The sequence below is a fragment of the Hyperolius riggenbachi genome, chromosome 5 (assembly GCF_040937935.1).
Source record: "Hyperolius riggenbachi isolate aHypRig1 chromosome 5, aHypRig1.pri, whole genome shotgun sequence".
Taxonomy (NCBI): Eukaryota; Metazoa; Chordata; class Amphibia; order Anura; family Hyperoliidae; genus Hyperolius; species Hyperolius riggenbachi.
In genome coordinates this window covers 269,713,835-269,734,984 of record NC_090650.1, presented here as the reverse complement: position 1 = coordinate 269,734,984, position 21,150 = coordinate 269,713,835, and the positions used below count along the sequence as shown (strand labels likewise).

General features: G+C 43.0%; 1 protein-coding gene across 3 annotated transcripts in view; it reads right to left on the bottom strand.

Annotated features, from left to right (window-relative positions):
* SIRT5 (sirtuin 5) overlaps window positions 1–21,150 on the bottom strand; it is a 40,107-nt gene that overhangs the window by 1,230 nt on the left and 17,727 nt on the right. For all 3 annotated transcript variants that reach the window (XM_068236920.1, XM_068236919.1, XM_068236921.1), the window contains exons 2-8: window positions 19,675–19,804; window positions 19,423–19,556; window positions 15,630–15,855; window positions 13,575–13,662; window positions 8,883–8,936; window positions 8,229–8,352; window positions 3,837–3,952 (exon numbers count right to left, since the gene is read on the bottom strand). In XM_068236920.1, the coding sequence (XP_068093021.1) occupies window positions 3,837–3,952; window positions 8,229–8,352; window positions 8,883–8,936; window positions 13,575–13,662; window positions 15,630–15,855; window positions 19,423–19,556; window positions 19,675–19,786 (854 nt within the window). In that variant the 5' untranslated portion in view covers window positions 19,787–19,804. The remainder of the gene's footprint in view (window positions 1–3,836; window positions 3,953–8,228; window positions 8,353–8,882; window positions 8,937–13,574; window positions 13,663–15,629; window positions 15,856–19,422; window positions 19,557–19,674; window positions 19,805–21,150) is intronic.

Below are 21,150 nucleotides of genomic sequence, written 5' to 3'. Positions count from 1 at the left end.
AACTTCCTCTCTGCTCTAAAAGATAAGCTACTGCATACAAAAAGCATTTCTTTGGTACAACTGATACAAATCACGCAGTAAATCTGCAATGTGTCTACTTACTGCTTTCATAGAAGCAGAAATATATGTATAATATAAATCTATACATTTTTGGACTATAAGACTCACCTTTTCCCCCCAAAAGTGGGGGAAAAAGTCACTGCGTCTTATAGTCCAAATGCAGGGAGTGCCTGACTTGTGAATGCCTACCAATATGAAGTCCAACCCGCCGCAATGTCGGGGGCTCCCTGTACTGTGCACCCATGCAGAGGAGGACACAAATGGGCTTAGAGGTGGAAACAAGGGGGGCACAAAGGAGCATACATGAGGACACAAGGCGGACAGAGGTGGACACATGGGGAAGAGAGGACACAGGGAGACACAAGAGTTACAAGAGGGCATAAGGTACTAAGGGGGCATAATCCACAAGATGCCCCTTCACCATGGATGCACCAGGTTTAGTATATATTTTTTCCCCTGGTTTTTGTCCTCTAAACCTAGGTGCGTCTTATGGTCAGGAGCTTTTCTTTCACTTATGGTTAGTGTTGACTGAAGCCATTTATTGCCAAACAACGGTGTTAAATCTTTTTAAATCATATTCACCAAACAAACTATCCAAATGATCCTGAACATACCCGGATGATTTGTCCTGCTAACATGTACACAACTTGACACAAACTATCTTCACTTGTGTTCTGTTTGTTTGTAATTAGTGGGCGTGTATAAAAGGTCAATCAGTTTATGGACTCCTGACAGACCCTTTCATCTTTCATTCAGTGCTGCATTGACTGTTTTTTTAAAATTTTAAGTCATGGAGAACGCAAACTAAATGTCAAAGGGTCTGTGTGAAAAGGTAGTTGATCTCTATAAAACAGAAAAGGGATATAAGAAAACATTCAAGGAATTGAGAATGCAGTGTTCAAACTCTAATTAAGAAGTGGAAAATTATGAGTTCTGTTAAAAACCAGACCACAGTCAGGTAGACCTACTGAAATTTCAGCCACAATTGCTGGGAAAATTGATCAGGATGCAAGAAAAAAAAAATCACACAAATAACTTCAGGTGAAATACAGGACAAAAAAAATGTGGTGTGGCAATTTAAAGATGCACAATAAGGATGCACTTGAAGAAAGATGGGCTGCATGGTCAGGTTGCTAGAAGAAAGTGATTACTACGCAAATGCCACAAAATTTCCCACTTACAATATGCAAAAACACCACAGAGACAAGCCTCAAACCTTCTGGCACAAAGTCATTTGGAGTAATGAGACTAAAATTTAACTTTTGTCCACAACCATGCTACATTTGGAGTGTAGTCAACAAGGCCTATAATGAAAGGTACACAATTCCTGCTGTCAAACGTGGTCGTGGATTGCTGATGTTTTGGGGATGTGTAAGCTACAAAAGCACAGGAAATTTTGTCAGAATTGATGTAGTTAGTTATCAGTAAATACTGGAGGAAAATGTGCACTCATCAGCCAGGAAGCGGAGAACGGGAAATACTAGGACATTCCGTCATGACAATGATTCAAAACATAAAGCTAAATTGACCTGTCATTGGCTACAGCAACATAAAGGGAAGGTTCTGGAGTGGCCATTTCAGTCTCCTAACCTCAATATTCATGCAAAACAGACCAATAATTTATGGGAACTTGAGGCTTTTTGGCAGGAAAAATTTGTAGCTCTACTGTCTGAAGATAAAGAGCCTCATCCACCTACCACAAAAGACTTCAAGCTGTCATTGATGTTATATTATATGGCATTAAAGAGAAACCAAGACCAAGAATTGAACTTCATTCCAATCAGTAGCTGATACCCCATTTTACATGAGAAATCTATTCCTTTTCACAAATGGATCATCAGGGGGCTCTGTATGGCTGATATTGTGGTGAAGCCCCTCCCACAGGAGACTGAGAGGACCATTTTCCTGGCAATTTCCTGTCTGTGAACCTCATTGCATTGTGAGAAATAGCTGTTTACAGCTGTTTCCAACTGCCAAAAAAGCAAGCAGCATCTCCTTCCACTGACATCACCTGCCAGCAGTAAAAATGTCACCATGTGGTAAATGTCAGAATGTAAATCAGGGAGAGGAAAGATTTTACAATCTGCACACACTGACTAAATCATTTATACATAATTATTGTAAAAATGAAGCACTTTTTTTACTACACAATTTTCACTGGAGTTCCTCTTTAAGAACTGGGATATGTAAACTTCTGATCAGGGTAATTTGGGTAGTTTGTGTAGTTATTATGATTTAAAGAGGAGCTGTTAGGTATAGGGTCTCAGAGAAAAAAAACACATATCAGTAGCTAAATATTGGCTGTACTTACATTACATATGCATTTCACTGTCCACGTTTGGATTTCACATAATTTTTATATAGTATTTGCAGAGAATGATGCTCCTTACAGCTCATGGCAGGTTCCATGTTTGTCTGTCTTGTATGAAGCCAATTGTGATGTAATATCCTCTCTTACCCTGCTTCCTGATGATTCGACTCACAAAAAAGATCAGGATCAAAGATCCTAATGGTTCATGATCCGGACAACACTACTGTGCAGTGAATATTAATTAGCCGTGTAGCTAGGAACAATAGCGGACTCCTGCATTATACTCTAACGGAACATGTGCCCTGTGAACTGCACATTGATTTTTCAGTGTTGTGAGCTGGGCTGCAAGTTACAAGCTGTTGTAATATGAGCCTGTAACTTCCCACTGTGAAAGCAGCCTTAGGGCAGGATAGGGAAATGAAGGGGAGGACCAAGGGAGTGCACTGGGGAGAAGAAGCAGCCCCAGAATGCTTTGCAGTATCTGTTATGCGGCCTGCCGGCCTCCTTAGGAGCTTGGGAATAAAGAGCCTTGCTGTTCAGCAAACATCAAAGTAAGAGAGATTTTTAACTTCAGTATTGCCTTTTTGGCTTCCTTCTAAACTGTTTAGCACATGAGAATAGAGGTTTAAATTAGCTTTTGCAGCCTGACAGTTACTCTTTAAAAAATATTAACCACAGTTGTTTGACAATAAATAGCTTCAGCCAACCCTAAGAGAAATGAACCCTGTATGTGTTTAGAGTTTAGTCTGTCTAATTCCCCCTCATTTGTGTCTAATCACAAATTGTAATTTGATCTCTCCAGTGTCACCTGACTGCCATGGCAGAGATGGCAGATAAGCACATTTGAAAAAACAGTATGTTAAACAATATGTCTGCTGCCATGAAAGCAGGAAGTAGAAACAGTGCAGATGTATTTCAGGATTTGTATTAGCTGTAACAAAGAAATGTTTTTCTTTAAAGGTTATTATGCTGTTGACTATCTTTTAGAGCAGAGAGGAAGTTCTGACCTCAGGTCCGCTTTAAGAAATCAAATTCTGTCAGGGTATGTAAAAAACTTATGAACACAACTGCTGTAAAGCGCTGCAGAAGATGTCAGGGCTATATAAATACTAAATAATACTAGTTTACACAGAATTGATTATGGTAACCATACATTTATGCACCATCATCCTAAACATTGTACTGGTTGGAATTCTTTGTCAGAATTGAAACTGTCGACAGTTAAATGTGTATTAAACAACAATACTAAATAGACACCAAAACACACCAAGATACAAATGGAATTTACTTGATTCCTGTACTGCTGCTTTAAAAATCCCTGAGGTTCCTGTATAACTATGGGCTTCCTGATTCCGGAGCCAGGCATGCCCCACTGTCCACATGCTACACTGTTGCATTTTTTTGAGTGTACACATGTCACATAAAAGTACTAATACACTGTATTATAAATGCAAACAAATCTTACGTAAATCCCATGGTTGCTGGTGTGTTTTCCATGTTGAACTCGGCAACAGGTACTCCTCGGGCAGCCACTTGCGGTGCAAACATGGCAGCAGGATAAACAACTGATGACGTTCCAACCTGCAAACACATTTTATTGAATCACTTCCTGTATTTGCAGCATCAATATATTACACAGTGCTTTACAAATTAATTGTAAAAATCAATGACCTTCAAAAGACTTAAAGAGAACCTGTACTGAGTAAAAATATTTAAAATAAACACATGAGGTAACTTCAAATCAACATTACATAGTTACCTTGCCATCAGTTCCTCTCAGAAGCTCACCATTTTCTTCTGACAATAATCCCTTCCAGTTCTGACAATATTTTGTCAGATCTGAAATATATCAGTTGCTGTCAATAAAATATCAGTTGCTGTCAGGCAAGCTGAGAGGAAAACTGATGTACCAGGTAATGTCCATGTTTTCCTATGGCTCAAGTGGGCGATGTTACAGTTTAACTGTGTGCTGACCAGTAAGCTGTTATGGGTGATGGCCATTTTCAAAATGGAGGACCCAAAATTCCCTTGATCTCAGTGAACAAACAGGACGCGGGACAGGAGAAAGACACTGAGGAGTAGACTACATGGAAGGTAAGTATGACTTGTGTATGCTTATTTTGACTTTTAATTTTCAGTTCAGGTTTTCTTTAACAATCTAATGTTCCTACCACAGTCTGGTGCCAGTTAGGGGGTAGGTGGAAAGGATGAGGTATGAGTGCCACTGTGGCACTTAAAAGTCCTACAAAAAGTATTGTGCAGAGGTGCCAAGCGTATTTTGGACTCCGTGCTGTGTATCACTCCAGTTGTTTATTGCCTGAGGAAGCGGGATTTTGCCCATGAAACGCGTTGCAACTTGTCTTTGGAGTATATAAATAAATTATTACTTGAATCAACAGTATCTGTGTCTGTTTTGGGTTGGCTGGTCCACCACCGCATCCCGAACGTTTTTAACGTTTTAGTGACTTTTATCCTACTGGCGCCTCTGTACAGCTCTACACATTTTTCAAAGTAAAATTTCTGAATACATTTTTGTCCAAATTTATTTTGCTACATGTCTTTGATAAAAAAAAATCCATTCAGTGTATATTTATTGGTTTGGGTAAAAGTTATAGCGTTTACAAACTATGGTGCCAAAAGTGAATTTTCCCATTTTGAAGCATCTCTGACTTTTCTGACCACCTGTCATGTTTCATGAGGTGCTAAAATTCCAGGATAGTATAAATACCCCCCAAATGACCCCATTTTGGAAAGAAGATATCCCAAAGTATTCACTGAGAGGCATGGTGAGTTCATAGAAGATTTTATTTTTTGTCACAAGTTAGTGGAAAATGACACTTTGTGACAAAAAAAAAAGTTTCCATTTCTTCTAACTTGCGACAAAAAAAAAATGCCACGGACTCACTATGCTCCTCTCTGAATACCTTGAAGTGTCTACTTTACAAAATGGGGTCATTTGTGGGGTGTTTACTGTCCTGGCATTTTGGGGGGTGTTAAATTGTAAGCATCCCTGTAAAGCCTAAAGGTGCTCATTGGACTTTGAGCCCCTTAGCGCAGTTAGGCTGCAAAAAAGTGCCACACATGTGGTGTTGCCGTACTCAGGAGAAGTAGTATAATGTGTTTTCGGGTGTATTTTTACACATACCCATGCTGGGTGGGAGAAATACCTCTGTAAATAACAATTTTTTTTTTTTTTTTACACACACAATTGTCCATTTACAGAGATATTTCTCCCACTCAGCATGGGTATGTGTAAAAATGCATCCCAAAACACATTATACTACTGAGTACGGCGATACCACGTGTGGCACTTTTTTGCACCCCAACTGCGCTAAGGGGCCCAAAGTCCAATGAGTACCTTTAGGATTTCACAGGTCATTTTGCGACATTTGGTTTCAAGACTACTCCTCATGGTTTAGGGCCCCTAAAATGCTAGGTCAGTATAGGAACCCCACAAATGACCCCATTTTAGAAAGAAAACACCCTAAGGTATTCCATTAGGAGTATGGTGAGTTCACAGAAGATTTTATTATTTTTTGTCACAAGTTAGTGAAAAATGACACTTTGTGAAAAAACATTAAAAATCAATTTCTGCCAACTTTTGACAAAAAATAAAATCTTCTATGAACTCGTCATACACCTAACAGAATACCTTGGGGTGTCTTTTTTCTAAAAAGGTGTCACTTGTGGGGTTCCTATACTGCCCTGGCATTTTACGGGCCCAAAACTGTGAGGAGTCTGGAAACCAAATGTCTCAAAATGACTGTTCAGGGGTATAAGCATCTGCAAATTTTGATGACAGGGTCTATGAGGGGGCGAATTATGTGGAACCAGTCATAAGCAGGGTGGCCTTTTAGATGACAGGTTGTATTGGGCCTGATCTGACGGATAGGAGTGCTGGGGGGGGGGGGGGGGGGTGACAGGAGGTGATTGATGGGTGTCTCAGGGGGTGGTTAGAGGGGAAAATAGATGCAATCAATGCACTGGGGAGGTGATCGGAAGGTTTGGCCGAGTGATCATGAGCCCACACGGGGCAAATTAGGGCCTGATCTGATGGGTAGGTGTGCTAGGGGGTGACAGGAGGTGATTGAAGGGTGTCTCAATGTGTGATTAGTGAGGGGAATAGATGCAAGCAATGCACTGGCGAGGTGATCAGGGCTGGGGTCTGAGGGCGTTCTGAGGGTGTGGGCGGGTGATTGGGTGCCCTAGGGGCAGATAGGGGTCTAATCTGATGGGTAGCAGTGACAGGTGGTGACAGGGGGCGATTGATGGGTAATTAGGGAGTGTTTAGAGTAGATGTTTAGAACAGATGTAAACAATGCACTTGGGAGGTGATCTGATGGCGGGTCTGCAGGCGATCTGATGGTGTGGGTGGGTGATCAGATTGCCCGCAAGGGGCAGGTTAGGGGCTGATTGATGGGTGGCAGTGACAGGGGGTGATTGATGGGTGATTGACAGGTGATCAGTGGGTTATTACAGGGAAGAACAGATGTAAATAATGCACTGGCGAATTGATAAGGGGGGGGGTCTGTGGGCAATCTGAGCGTGTGGGCGGTTGATTGGGTGCCCGCAAGGGGCAGATTAGGGTCTAATCTGATGGGTAACAGTGACAGGGGGTGATTGATGGGTAATTAGTGGGTGTTTAGAGGAGAGAACAGATGTAAACAATGCACTTGGGAGGTGATCAGACGGCGGGTCTGTGGGCGATCTGATGGTGTGGGTGGGTGATCAGATTGCCCGCAAGGGGCAGGTTAGGGGCTGATTGATGGGTGGCAGTGACAGGGGGTGATTGACAGGTGATCGGGGGGATAGATGCATACAGTACACCGGGGGGGGGGGTCTGGGGAGAATCTGAGGGGTGGGGGAGTGATCAGGAGGGAGCAGGGGGCAGTTTAGGGAATAAAAAAAAAATAGCGTTGACAGATAGTGACAGGGAGTGATTGATGGGTGATGAGGGGGGTGATTGAGTGCAAACAGTGGTCTGGGGCATGGGCGGGTCTGAGGGGTGCTGTGGGCGATCAGGGGGCAGATCAGTGTGTTTGGGTGCAGACTAGGGTGGCTGCAGCCTGCCCTGGTGGACCCTCGGACCACCAGGGCAGGAGGCAGCCTGTATACATTACAAAGTGTATTATACACTTTGTATGCGGCGATCGCGGGGTTAACAACCCGCCGGCGCTTCCGAACGGCCGGCGGGTTGTCGTAGCCAGTTGCCGGGGAAGCGCGCGTCATCAATGACGCGATCGCTCCCCCAGCCCTTGGGCGTATTGCGGTCCTTTCGGCGTCCACTTTGCCGCCGCCCATCGGCTGTGGGCGGTCGGCAAGTGCTGAATGTTGCTATGCTAGTAATGATCACTTCTAAATATGCTTTGAATAGTGGTAATCATTAAACTGTTCCCCCCCCCCCCCCCCTTCTGCTTACACCTCTCATACTGTGGATTTCGTTGGCAGATTTCGTTGTGCCATATGAATCAATATGTATACAATGCTTGGAGTGCCCAATGTAAAACTTGCACTGAGGCCCAAAGCTTCTTAGCTACGCCACTACAAATACCATGTATTACCATTAAATATACCTGTCCAAAGGGGTACTAAGATCTTTTTTACAATACCAGGGAGTACTTGATGAGCACAGTTTTCCAAAAGGAGTACATACCAATTAAATGTTGAGAAACAATAGTCTATACTACTGTACTTGGAGACTCCTGGAATTTCAGTGTTTTCCCCCCAATTCAATATCCTTTACTGGCTAATAACATTGTTCGGCACCTTCATTAGCTTAGTTGTTGGAACACCTTGGTTCTTTACTGGATGAAGTATTAGCTCAACCAATATTTATTACATTTGTAGTATCACTTACAACCAGGCATAGGTCACAGATTTCCAACTCTTTCTCAACTTCTTCTAGAAGGTTGGGATCCAAGGTCTCACCAAACCACACTACATTAGGCCGAAGTAGACCATTGCAGCCATTTTCTTCACACCTGTTTGCAAATAAAACATGAATCCAATCTTACCATTTCTATGTAATATAAAGGGAACCACCTAAATTATCCTTTCAGTAATTTCACTTAACCTCCCTGGCGGTACGCAGTTTCTGAGGCTGCGTCCGCGGGAGGGATTTTTTGGATTAAACTTTTTGTAAAGCTTGTAGCTAGCACTAGGCTAGCCACCATTGTGCCGCAGCCTCCCCAATAAGCTTCAGTCATCACTATGGTGACGATTGGGCATGACGTCTGACGTCATGCGCAATCCCGATCCTCCCCAGCCAATGGGAGTTGCTTACGTTGATAGACAGGTTCAGGAGCCAATTAAATCAGCTCCTGACTTGCTCACAGGACTCTGCCGTTATAGAGATGGCAGAGCGAGTGAGTTTCAGCGGGAAGATAGCAATGCGACATCGATGAGTTGAAATCTACACCCTGGCAGTCACATCAGCATCAAAGCAGGGCGTAGATTTCAATTAGCGTCGTCCTTAAATGGTTAAAAAAAAATATTATATAAATATACTAACCTTGGTAAATTCTCTACTGGAATAGCGGCATCAGTGACATCGGGTTCAGGGGCACTAAAAGAAACAAAGAAATATGTACATAGATTGAGAGCCTCATTGAAGAACAGTTTGTGAATTGTTAGATGCAGTCTGAAAAGTGCAGTTGAAAATGTGTCACTGTTGTATAAAGTATTAGTGTGAAGGCTAGCATTACTAAGATTCTCCAGCCTAGACTGATTAATCATTGTTTGCTGTTAGGTGGCACCATGGCAATATTTTGCACCCTTTCCAGGGGAATATCAGACCACAGAGGATCCGAAAGCTTATTTAATTAGCGGTTGTGCTACTGCAGTCATGTACTTTAGTTTGATGAAAAAGTGCCGAGTCATATAAAACAAAGTGAACTGTAATTATTCAGCTAACCAACAAAATTACTTATACTTTCCTAATACAGGGTATCTAGTGAAGGTAAAGAGAACCACCAGTATTTGGCTTTGTGGGCCACTAAAATGTGTTTTAGAGAAAGCACTGCAAAAAAAAAAAAGTGTGTGTGTGTGTGTGTGTGTGTGTGTGTGTGTGTGTGTGTGTGTGTGTGTGTGTGTGTGTGTGTGTGTGTGTGTGTGTGTGTGTGTGTGTGTGTGTGTGTGTGTGTGTGTGTGTGTGTGTGTGTGTGTGTGTGTGTGTGTGTGTGTGTGTGTGTGTGTGTGTGTGTGTGTGTGTGTGTGTGTGTGTGTGTGTGTGTGTGTGTGTGTGTGTGTGTGTGTGTGTGTGTGTGTGTGTGTGTGTGTGTGTTAGACACCAGCAATTCCAGATTCATGCTGGGGCTACAAAGATATAAAGGATGATTTATATGGCTTCACGTACTAACTTTAGGACATATGCTGGATTTGATGACCAACAATCACTATATGTTTTATGAAGGCAATACTGCTTCTTCAACATGTGACAGGTGCCAGTTATGGAACGCACAGAACACTGCAGGGCTCAGAAAATACAATTAGGTCCATAAATATTTGGCCAGAGACAACTTTTTTTTTCTTCTAATTTTAGTTCTGTACATTACCACAATGAACTTCAAATGAAACAACTCAGATGCAGTGGAAGAGCAGACTTGCAGCTTTAATTCAGTGTGGTGAACAAAACAATTTCATAAAAATGTGAGGCAACTAAAGCATTGTTTTTACACAATCACTTAATTTCAGGGGCTAAAAAGTAATTGGACAATTGACTCAAAGGCCATTTCATGGTGTTGGCAAGTTCGTCGTTATGTCATTAACAATTTCACAGATAAAAGGCCTGGAGTCGATTTAAGGTGTGGTGCTTGCATGTGGAAGATTTTGCTGTGAACAGGTGAAAGACATTATCCTAAGGCTGCAAAAACAGAAAAAAACCACCCAAGAAATTTCTACAGTATTACAAGTGGCAAAATCTACAGTTTGGTGCATCCTGTGAAAGAAGCACTGTTGAACTCAGCAACATAAAAAGACCTGGCTGTCCACCTCAGACAACAGTGGTGGATGATAGCAGAATCATTTCCATGGTTAAGAGAAACCCCTTCACAACAACCAACCAAGTGAACAACATTCTCCAGGGTGTTGGCATATTTATATTTAAGTGTACCATAAAAAGAAGACTGCATGAAAGTAAATACAGTGGATGCATTGCAAGGTGCAAGCCACTCATGAGCCTGAAGAATAGAAAAGCTAGATTGGACTTTGCTAAAGTACATCTAAAAAAAAAAAAAAAAAAAAAAAAAGTCAGCACAGTTCTGGAAAAAATATTCTTTGGACAGATGAAACCAAGATCAACCTCTACCAGAATGATGGCATGAAATAAAAGTATTGAGAAGGTGTAGAATAGCTCAATATCCCGTGCATACCAAATGATCCGTAAAACATGGTGGAGGCAGTGTGATTGCTTGAGAGTGCATGGTTGCAAGTGGCACTGGGACTATAGTGTTTATTGATGATTTGACACAGGGCTGAAGCAGCCAAATTAATTCTGAAGTGAGAATACTGTCTGCTCAAATCCAGCTCAAATCCAGCTAAATGTACTGTATATACTAGAGTATAAACCAAGTTTTTGGGTCTCAAAAAAATGGCCCAAAAGTGGGGGTCTCGGCTAATACTCGAATCACATACAAAAGTGCAACAAACCCCCCCACCAGTGTATCCTCAGCATAGGCACAGTGGAGCTGTGCGGTAATTTCTGTATTGTCCCCCCTCCCATCTTGTGGCATGGAGTGGCACGTGTCTCCTCCTGGCATGGAGTGGCATGTGTCTCCTCCTGGACCCGGCATGGAGTGGCATGTGTCTTGCCCCCCCCCCCCCATGCTTATGGTGATCGGTGCATGCATAAAATCACCCGATCCGCACCGCCGGGAATCCTTCTGAGGTCTGGGTCTATGTTGCAACTTGATCGGGGGCGGGCCTTGGCATATGCACAACGGTAAGTGTTTTTTTTTCTCACCGCTGCATTAGGATCTGACTCCTGTCACTCCCGTCTCCTTGCAATGACGCCCTCTAGTGGCGTCTGTCATGACGTGCACCGTTGCAGATAACCTTGCAAGGAGACTGGAGTGACAGGAGATGGATTCCAATGCAGCAGTGAGAAACACTCAGCCATTGTGCATACGCTAAGGCCTGCCCCCCCGATTGCTATATGAAGGGGGTGGCGAGATACACGCCACACCATACCGGGAGGAGACACATGCCACAAGCGTGTGGGGGCGCTGTGCCTATGGTGGAGATAAACTGGTTGGGGGGGGGGGGGGGTTACACTATTGTATGTGATCACCATATGCAGGGACGGTGGAGGATGGGAGAGGGGGACAGCAAACGTTCTATGGAGAGATGACTAGCCATGTGCATTGCACCAGGTACGGTGCTGAATCCACAGCTATGTGAGTTATCTGTGTTTTTGAAGGACTGCTGCAAGCTCTGAGTTGCTAGAGTGAGACCAAAGAATCTGCATTGACCCAGACTTTTAAATGTGTATTCAACTGACCTCCCCAAGTTAATGGTTATATGGCTACATAATGGTTATCTCTCTTGCCCAGCACTTTAGTTTTCTATTTATTTACAGGAAACACACGGCCATCATTAAAATTCCACCTGCACTGCACCATTTCCTACCCTCGGCTTATACTCGAGTCAAAATCTTTTTCCAGTGTTTTAGGTAAAAGTTGGGGGGGGGGGGGGGGTCAGCTTTATACTTGAGAATATATGGCAGTCAAACTGATTGGGTACCGTTTCATGATACAGATGGACACTGACTTAACCTCCCTGGCGGTCTATTAAAACCGCCAGGGGGCAGCGCAGCACTTTAATTTTATTTTTTTTGTAATCATGTAGCTAGCTTAGCGCTAGCTACATGATAGCCGCTGTGCAGCGGCATCCCCCCACCCCCATCCGATCGCCTCAGGCAATCAGTGCAAACAGGAAATCCCGTTCAGAACGGGTATTCCTGTTTGGCTTCGATAGTCATCGACGTTGTGACGTCATCGGGAGTCCTGATCCACCCCTTAGCGCTGCCTGGCGCTGATAGGCCAGGCTGCGCAAGGGGTCTGGGGTGGGGGGTATCGGCGAATCAGCGCAGAGCGGCGGCGATCGGGAAGTACACGCAGCTAGCAAAGTGCTAGCTGTGTATGCCAAAAAAAAAAAAAAAGAAAATTAAGCAAATCGGCCAGTTATTTCATTTGTCGAATTACTTTTGAGCCCCTAAAAATTCAGGGATTGGGTTAAAAAGAATGCTTTATTTGTCTCACATTTTTATGCAATTGTTTTGTTCACTCTACTCAATTTGAAATGGACCTGAACTTTTGCAAAGAACAAAAGGAAAACATGGAGTAATGCCCCCTGTATGTATTTAGAGAGTTCAGCCTGTTTAATTCCCCCTCATTTGTGTCTGATCACAAGTTGTAATTTGATCTCTCTCCGTGTCACATGACTGCCTATGGCAGAGATGGGAGATAAGCTCATTTGAAAGCACAGGCTGTTAACAATATGCCTGCTTCCATGAATCAGGAAGTAGAAACAGGGCAGATTGAGTTTAGGATTTGTATCAGCTGTAACACAGAAATGTTTTTTGCTTAAAGGTTATTATGCTGTTGTGTATCTTTTAGAGCAGAGATGAGTTCTCAGTTCAGATCTGCTTTAGAGCTGAAAGTTTGCACTTCAACTGCATCTGAGTTGTTTCATTTTAAATTCATTGTGGTAATGTACAAAACCCAAATTGGAGAATTAGTTGTCTCTGTCCAAATAGTTATGGCCCTAACTGTATGTGCAGGAGCATATGCTTACTCTGGTGCCAGCTACCAGTAACAGATACTACATAGAGCATGGCAACCCTGTTCATTCTGGTTTGTATGAGGGTATTTTGAAGAAGGCCATACACTTACGGACAAAAATATGTAGTAGTAGTAGTAGTAGAAGACACAAATATGTAGTAGTAGTAGTATTATCAGTAGTAGTAGACACAAATATGTAGAAGTAGTAGTAGTAGTAGTAGTAGTAGTAGTAGTAGTAGTAGTAGACAAAAATATGTAGTGCAGTACGCATGGCATTTTTACTATTACATGTGGTGTCTGGGCACAGCACCAAGTGTAATGGTGGCACAAGCCTAGATCATTCCAGCTTCACACTTATCAAAAATGTTCTCTAGTCCGACCTTAGAAACAGGAAGCATTCTTAAAAATGGAGAAGAAAATATTACCCTTTTCCTTCAAGAGCTGGACATATGGGGCTCTTGTAATTTTCCTTCACACTGCCACAAGTGTTGCATCGGGTTTTAAACAGACTACCTAAATTAAAGAAAAATGCATTTTAAAAATATAGTTATAAACTTTAACATTCACTTCATTAATATTATTTCCCCTAAATTGTATACACTTTCAAATGATTTACTGCACTGTAATGTCAAAAGAGCACCAATAGCTAATTTACTGATATATTCTGCATTGTTACAGAACACCATAGTTTACTTATGGAGAACCAAATCCACTACAATTTTTTGTACTAGACCAAGAATAGCACAGAAGCTCTGTAGTTAAAGCACTGAAAAGTACAGTATTGCCTTCCTAATACAGTAGGTGCTTGCTGGCCATCACTTCCAGTGGACATCATAGTAAGACCCACAATGTATTGCTTCAGGACACTGGGTGGAACCATGCAAAAAAAAAAAAAAAAAAAAAAAAAAACAAGAAACCTTTATACTCGTGTAAGCCAGGCGTACATTCAGAACTACTGAACTTAAATTATAAGTGTGCTATAAAGTAGAAAATGTAAAACCATGAATACCTCACAACAGTATAAAGGTATATACCGTATATACTCGCATATAAGCCGACCCGCATATAAGCCGACCCCCCAACTTTTCCCTGAAAAAACTGGGAAAAATGATTGACCCCCATATAAGCCGGGGGTAGGAAATGCTGGATTGGTGCAGCCCCCCAGTGTGTCCCAGTATAGCTAGTATAGTGCCCAGTATAGGTAGGTAGTGTCCAGTATAGCTAGTATAGTGCCCAGTATAGCTAGTAAAGTGCCCAGTATAGCCAGTATAGTGCCCAGTATAGCGCCCAGTATGGGTAGGTAGTGCCTCAGTTTAGCTAGTATAGTGCCCAGTTTAGCTAGTATAGTGCCCCAGTATGGCTAGTAAAGTGCCCAGTTTAGCCAGTATAGTGCCCAGTTTAGTTAGTATAGTGCCCAGTTTAGCCAGTATAGTGCCCAGTTTAGCCAGTATAGTGCCCAGTTTAGCTAGTATAGTGCCCAGTTTAGCCAGTATAGTGCCCAGTTTAGCCAGTATAGTGCCCAGTTTAGCTAGTATAGTGCCCAGTTTAGCTAGTATAGTGCCCAGTTTAGCCAGTATAGTGCCCAGTTTAGCTAGTATAGTGCCCAGTTTAGCCAGTATAGTGCCCCAGTTTAGCTAGTATAGTGCCCAGTTTAGCCAATATAGTGCCCAGTTTAGCCAATATAGTGCCCAGTTTAGCCAATATAGTGCCCAGTTTAGCCAGTATAGTGCCCAGTTTAGCCAGTATAGTGCCCAGTTTAGCCAGTATAGTGCCCAGCATAGGTAGGTAGTACTCCCGGCTCCCTCCCCGCCGCTGCTATTACCTGCAGGCAGCGGCCGCTTCCTAATCCGCGTTCCTCTTCTTAAACTTTTCAGCGTGTATCACAGCAGCGCGCCCGGCGCTGCTGCTGTGACGATGCAGAGTGCAGGAAAGAGCGCGGCTCCCTATAACGGCGATCTGTATCGCCGTTACCAAGGGAACCGCTCTTTCCTGCCCCTGCATCGTCACAGCAGCAGCGCCGGGCGCGCTGCTGTGATACACGCTGAAAAGTTTAAGAAGAGGAACGCGGATTAGGAAGCGGCCACTGCCTGCAGGTAATAGCAGCGGCGGCCGCGGGGGGAGCGGGGAGGGGGGGGGGAGCGGGGCGCGGAACACCCACCACCCACCACTATACCACCAGGGAAGACTCGCATACAAGCCGACCCCCCAACTTTTGACCCCCTTTTTGGGGGTCAAAAATTCGGCTTGTATGCGAGTATATACGGTAATTGATTTGAATGGCTCTGCCCACGGCCATGAAATTATGCATTATGGGTCTTGCTTTATGGACACAACACAACCTGCACATATTATCAAGAGTAGATGGTTAACCACAATTAACAGGTAATAATATTGGCTGTGACGACTCAATCAAAACAAAAAAACTATGTACAAATAAAATGATACAGAGGGACAATATGAAATCCAAACATTGGTCTTACCATGTATTTCAAAGAGATTGCGCGTCCCAGCCTTGCGATGAAGCTCATCAATGTTCTGTGTAATCACCACCACCTTCCTCCCCTGTTTGCGGAGTCGGGATTCACATTCTGCAATGGCCAGATGTGCTGGGTTTGGACTTTTTGTCAGCATGACCTCCCTCCGGTAATGATAAAACTCCCATACACGAGAAGGGTTCCTGGCAAACGCCTCAGGTGTAGCCAAATGCTGGGATGAAAAGGTGAAATCATGGAAGTAAATTTATATAAATAAAATAAACATAAGGCCTGGGGCAGACTAGGCTAATTGAAACCTAGGGCAGCGATTCCACAGGGCCTACTGCGATTTTCAGAGCGATTCCATTTAAGGAATGCAGAGTCCAAAACTGCATCCCCTAAATTCATTAAAAGCACAACACTAGCTAAAATTTTTATTATAGTTTTGGGCAGAAAAGGGAGGGGTTAGATCATGCTAGGTTTTATTGCTACCTAAAGCGACACAAGATAGACTTACTTTCTATGGCGACCTAGTAAAAGAATTGATGGAAATAATTTCAATTAAGACACCATTAGCCATAAAAAAAAAAAAAAAAAAAAAAAAAACACTGTTGCCAAGCTAACCCTTTTCCTCACTATAAAAAAAAAAAAAAAAGTGTTTTTATTGCCATTGCAGTCAATTTGAAATTTTTTATCCCACTTCCTCTACTCAGTAATCCTGTTTCCTGGAGAGGAAGTAAGCAGAAAGCTCTTAACCTCCTTGCCGGTTATCCCGAGCTCAGCTCGGGGTAACCTGCGCAGGAGGATTTCTCAGGCCCCGCTGGGCCGGTTTGCATAATTTTTTTTTCCTACACGCAGCTAGCACTTTGCTAGCTGCGTGTAGTACGCGCTCGCCGCCGATTCGCCATTACGCCCCCTCCCCCCGCCCCAGACCCCTGCGCAGCCTGGCCAAATCAGTGCCAGGCAGCGCTGAGGGGTGGTTCGGGATTCCCTGTGACGTCCATGACGTCAGTGATGTCATCCCGCCCCGTCGCCATGGCGACCGGGGAAGGCCTGCAGGAAATCCCATTCTCAACGGGATTTCCTGCATACTCTGATCGCCGAAGGCGATCGGAGTGGGTGGGGGGATGCCGCCGCTCAGCCCTGGGCTCGCTACATGATTTAAAAAATAAATAAATAAATAAAAAGTGCGGCGCTGACTCCTTGCCAGATTTTTTAGACCGGCAAGGAGGTTAATGAGCCATACATCACTAATTATTTGACTGTGGATCTAAATCTTACAAAATTGCCCTCTGATTTAATCATGGTCTTTGTACTGTTGGATCATATTGGTCATGTTTATCTATACACTCTGTGAGTGGTTATGACCACTTTGCACTATTAAACCAATTACGGTCTCCTCGCAGTGATATGTATGAGCATTGCCAAGGTATACCTCCAGCTATCCTTCTTGGGCTATTGGTTATACCTGTTGCCTGCTTTCCATGAGCGGTTATAATCATATAAATTATTGATTTACTCTGGTCTCCTTATGGTTGCAGACAATGGGGTTTTACTAAGGACCATATATGTATAATGTTTGATTGAAAATTGGTAGCAGTACGGACTAATCATTTAATGGTGGGTCTCATGTAGTGCCTAGCACAGTAGCAGCATTCTTGAATTGTATTAGTCACAATTTTTTCATGTCAGTTTTTACTTTCTGACATAATCACAAAATGGTGTGTGTATATTTTTCTAAGTATACAATATTTTTCCAATAAAGTGCAGTTTTTGAGCAGCATATACTGGTTGTGGTTGTGCTTTTTCTGTTTGTTCCTTTTTACCAGTGCTGGTACCTGCACGCTACACACACTACTATTATTACTATATACAAACCTTTATTATTATTCGGATCTAAATCTTACCTTGTCTATCCCACACACATTATGCGATCAACCTGTGGCAGGGGAGAAAGGGGCAGGACGATCACCCCACACCATTCCCCTGCTGCAGAGTGCACCGACAGGGGAATATGTGTCCCGCTGCCCCCCGACAGCAACATACTCTATTGCTGAACAGGAAGAACATCACTGAAGTCTTGTCACTCTGCGCCTGCGCACCGCTACCGCGATTGGGGAGTCACACTTATACTTGCATTGCTGCAAAATCTATGCATTAGGCACGGATCATGCAGCAAGGCACTGCAGAACTTGCGGCAGCCTTGCATAGCACACAAATAACTATGCCGTGTTCCTTTTTTTCTTTCTCTGCCTGAAAGAGTTAAATATCAGGTATGTAAGTGGCTGACTCAGTCCTAACTCAGACAGGAAGTGATTACAGTGTGATTGATAAGAAATTCCCCTTTTTATATCTTTCTTGCTCTCAGAAGCAATTTTCTGCTAGGAAACTGTTTTATAGTTGGAATTTCAGGACCGAGTCAGCCACTTACATACCTGATATTTAACTCTTTCAGACAGAGAAAGAAAAAAAAGGAACACAGCATAGGTATTTGGGTGCTAGGTACTGCACATACACATGTCTATCTCATCATGTCACATGTCACTTAGGGTATCCTTTAAAGAGGAACTCCAGCCTAAACAAACACTGTCATTAAGTTACATTAGTTATGTTAGTTAAAATAGATAGGTAATATAATCTCTTACCCACCCTGTTTTAAAAGAACAGGCAAAGGTTTGTGATTTCATGGGGGCAGCCATCTTTTTGGTTGAAAGGAGGTGACGGAGCATGAGACAGTTCCAACTGTCCTGTGTCCTGATCACCCCTCCCAATTGCTAGGCAACGAGAACAACAACATCAGAAATCCCATCATGCTTTGCACAGCATCAGGGGGAAAATGCCCAGGCAGTTTTCTTTGATGGGGCGCAGCTTAGCTAAAAATGCAGCTAAAAATGATACTTTGGTAAGAAAAACAAAGTTCTGATGCTTTGAAACTGTTACAGAAACACCAAGCCTTTTCAGTTCTGCTGAGTAGATTTTTAGTCAGGAGGTTCACTTTAAAGAGACTCCGAAACAAAAATTGCATCCTGTTTTTTATCATCCTACAAGTTCCAAAAGCTATTCTAATGTGTTCTGGCTTACTGCAGCACTTTGTACTATAACAGTCTCTGTAATAAATCAACTTTCTATCTCTTGTCAGACTTGTCAGCCTGTGTCTGGAAGGCTTCCAAGTTCTTCAGTGTTGTGTTTCTGCTATGAACTCCACCTTCCAGGCCCCTCTATGCACACTGCCTGTGTGTTATTTAGATTAGAGCAGCTTCTCTCTTTTCTCTCATCTTTTACAAGCTGGATAAATCGTCCTCTGAGCTGGCTGGGCTTTCACATAGTGAGGAATTACAGACAAGGGCAAAGCTGTTTGCAGGAAGAAAAGAGCAGCCTGAAACTTCAGTGCATGAGAGATGCAGGGGGAAAGAAACACACAAATGATCTCTTGAGATTCAAAAGGAAGGCTGTATACAGCCTGCTTGTGTATGGATGTATTTTCTATGTGTGGACATACTGTACATCAACCTACTTCCTGTTTGGTGGCCATTTTGTTTGTTTATAAACAAACTTTTTAAAACTGTTTTTAACCACTTTTAATGCGGCGGGGAGCTGCAAAATTGTGTCAGAGGGTAATAGGAGATGTCCCCTAACGCACTGGTATGTTTACTTTTGTGTGATTTTAACAATACAGATTCTCTTTAAGTCTCTATAGTCTTACATTGCCCTCAAGACGAACTGCGGCAGGCGAGAGTACTGCGACGCTACAAAACACGCAAGTGTGAAAGAAGCTTTAATGAGTGATGTCTGTGCTCACCTGGGCTTGCCACTTCCTCCAGAATCCTCCAGCACCTCTGAAAGTGGGAACGCCACTCTCTGCACTGACTCCAGCTCCTGTAATTACTGCTATGTGCTTTGCCTTAGCAAATACTTCCCGAAAGTCTGCCAGATCTGTTAAGCATGAGAAATCAAGCAAAGGTGTAACAAACCTTTAGGTAATAAACATACATTTTAGTGCATGTTGTCCAATAAAATTATAGTACCATCTAAGGAAAAAAGAAATACATACTAGAGCTTGGACGCGACATGTCGATCACAATGCCCTTCTTTCGTGCCCCTGGCTTCAATCCAAAGTAAACCTGAGTCACCAGTCTCCTCGTGTGGATTGGAAGGAAAATCATTAGGACTACCTAGGCAACCTAAAATACAAAACACAGCAAACAACATGCTTAAATATGCCTAAATGTAAAATAAGAATATAGTTACAAATATACAGTAGTTACACATTTCTTTATTAAAGAAGACATGTCAACCAAGTTAACCTTCTGAGCCTCACAGGAAAGAAAAGCCGCATCTCCCTGACTGAAGCAAGCTATCTGCCCCATGAAAGGAGGGATAAAGGGAACCTGTTTGATAAGTACTGTATGCGTGCATGCTGCATTACACTTGTTATAGGGCTAGAGTTAGAGCACATACTAACAGGGGAACCTCTGCACGGTGTATGTGAACTAAAACCTTTGCTTTTTAAAGAACAAGCGACACCCATGCTAACCTAGAAATAAAAAAACACATATACAAGTAGATAAATATTACTTCTACTTACATAACAGATGTATTGTGCTATCCATGTAATGATTCCTGTGAATTTTATAAAGGAAAAGCAGAAAATCCTATTCTAGGCAGTGGCCATCTTGCCAAGCTAATGCTGACATCATATCCTCCCTGACTCTTGTTTTCCCCCTTCCTTCTCTTGCTCATTGTGTATTCATTAGCTGCCCTCCTCCCAGAGTCTTCAGACACTCCCACTGAGGTGTATACTAACAACTGCACTGTCTGTTTTTTTATGTACACATCCAATCACTGAGTCACCTCAGCCTTGCTTGTAAACACAAGTAATCAGAGGGTGTTTCTGATAAGCTGATAGATAGGGAAATAAATGGAAGAGGAGGAATATATTATAGATAAAAAGTACTCCCAGCATTCAACTCATTGGCACTGTTTGGCACTAAGGCCAGTGTTCCTAAAGTATGTGATAACTACAAACCATAACAGCAGAAAAAGTTTAGCAAGTTTTGAATGCAGGATTAGCATCTTTATCACTTAATACACTCAGACCAGTTGCTGTTGAAATTTGATTTTTATGGTGACAATACCGCTTTAATAAGCTGTACGGATAGTGGTTCTTTATCATACTGTTTGAATGAGTATTTGTGTGCGAGTGTGCAAAGGGTTAATTGACTTTGCTATTTGATTGTCCACCGCCCTTTAGCACTACAATCTTATTTAACCACTTGCCGACCGCCCACTGCACATTGGCGGCGGCAAAGTGGCAGCCCCAGGACCACGTAACGCACATTGGCGTTGGGTCCTGGGACTCTTCCGGGCCGGGGATTGCGCACATTGATGCACGCGCATCCGCCGGCATTAGGCTCCACCCACCCGCGACGACATCCCACCGGCCATACGGAAGCGCCGGTGGGATGTTAACTCCCGATCTGCCGCATACAAAGCGTATGATACGCTTTGTATTGTATACAAAGCGTAT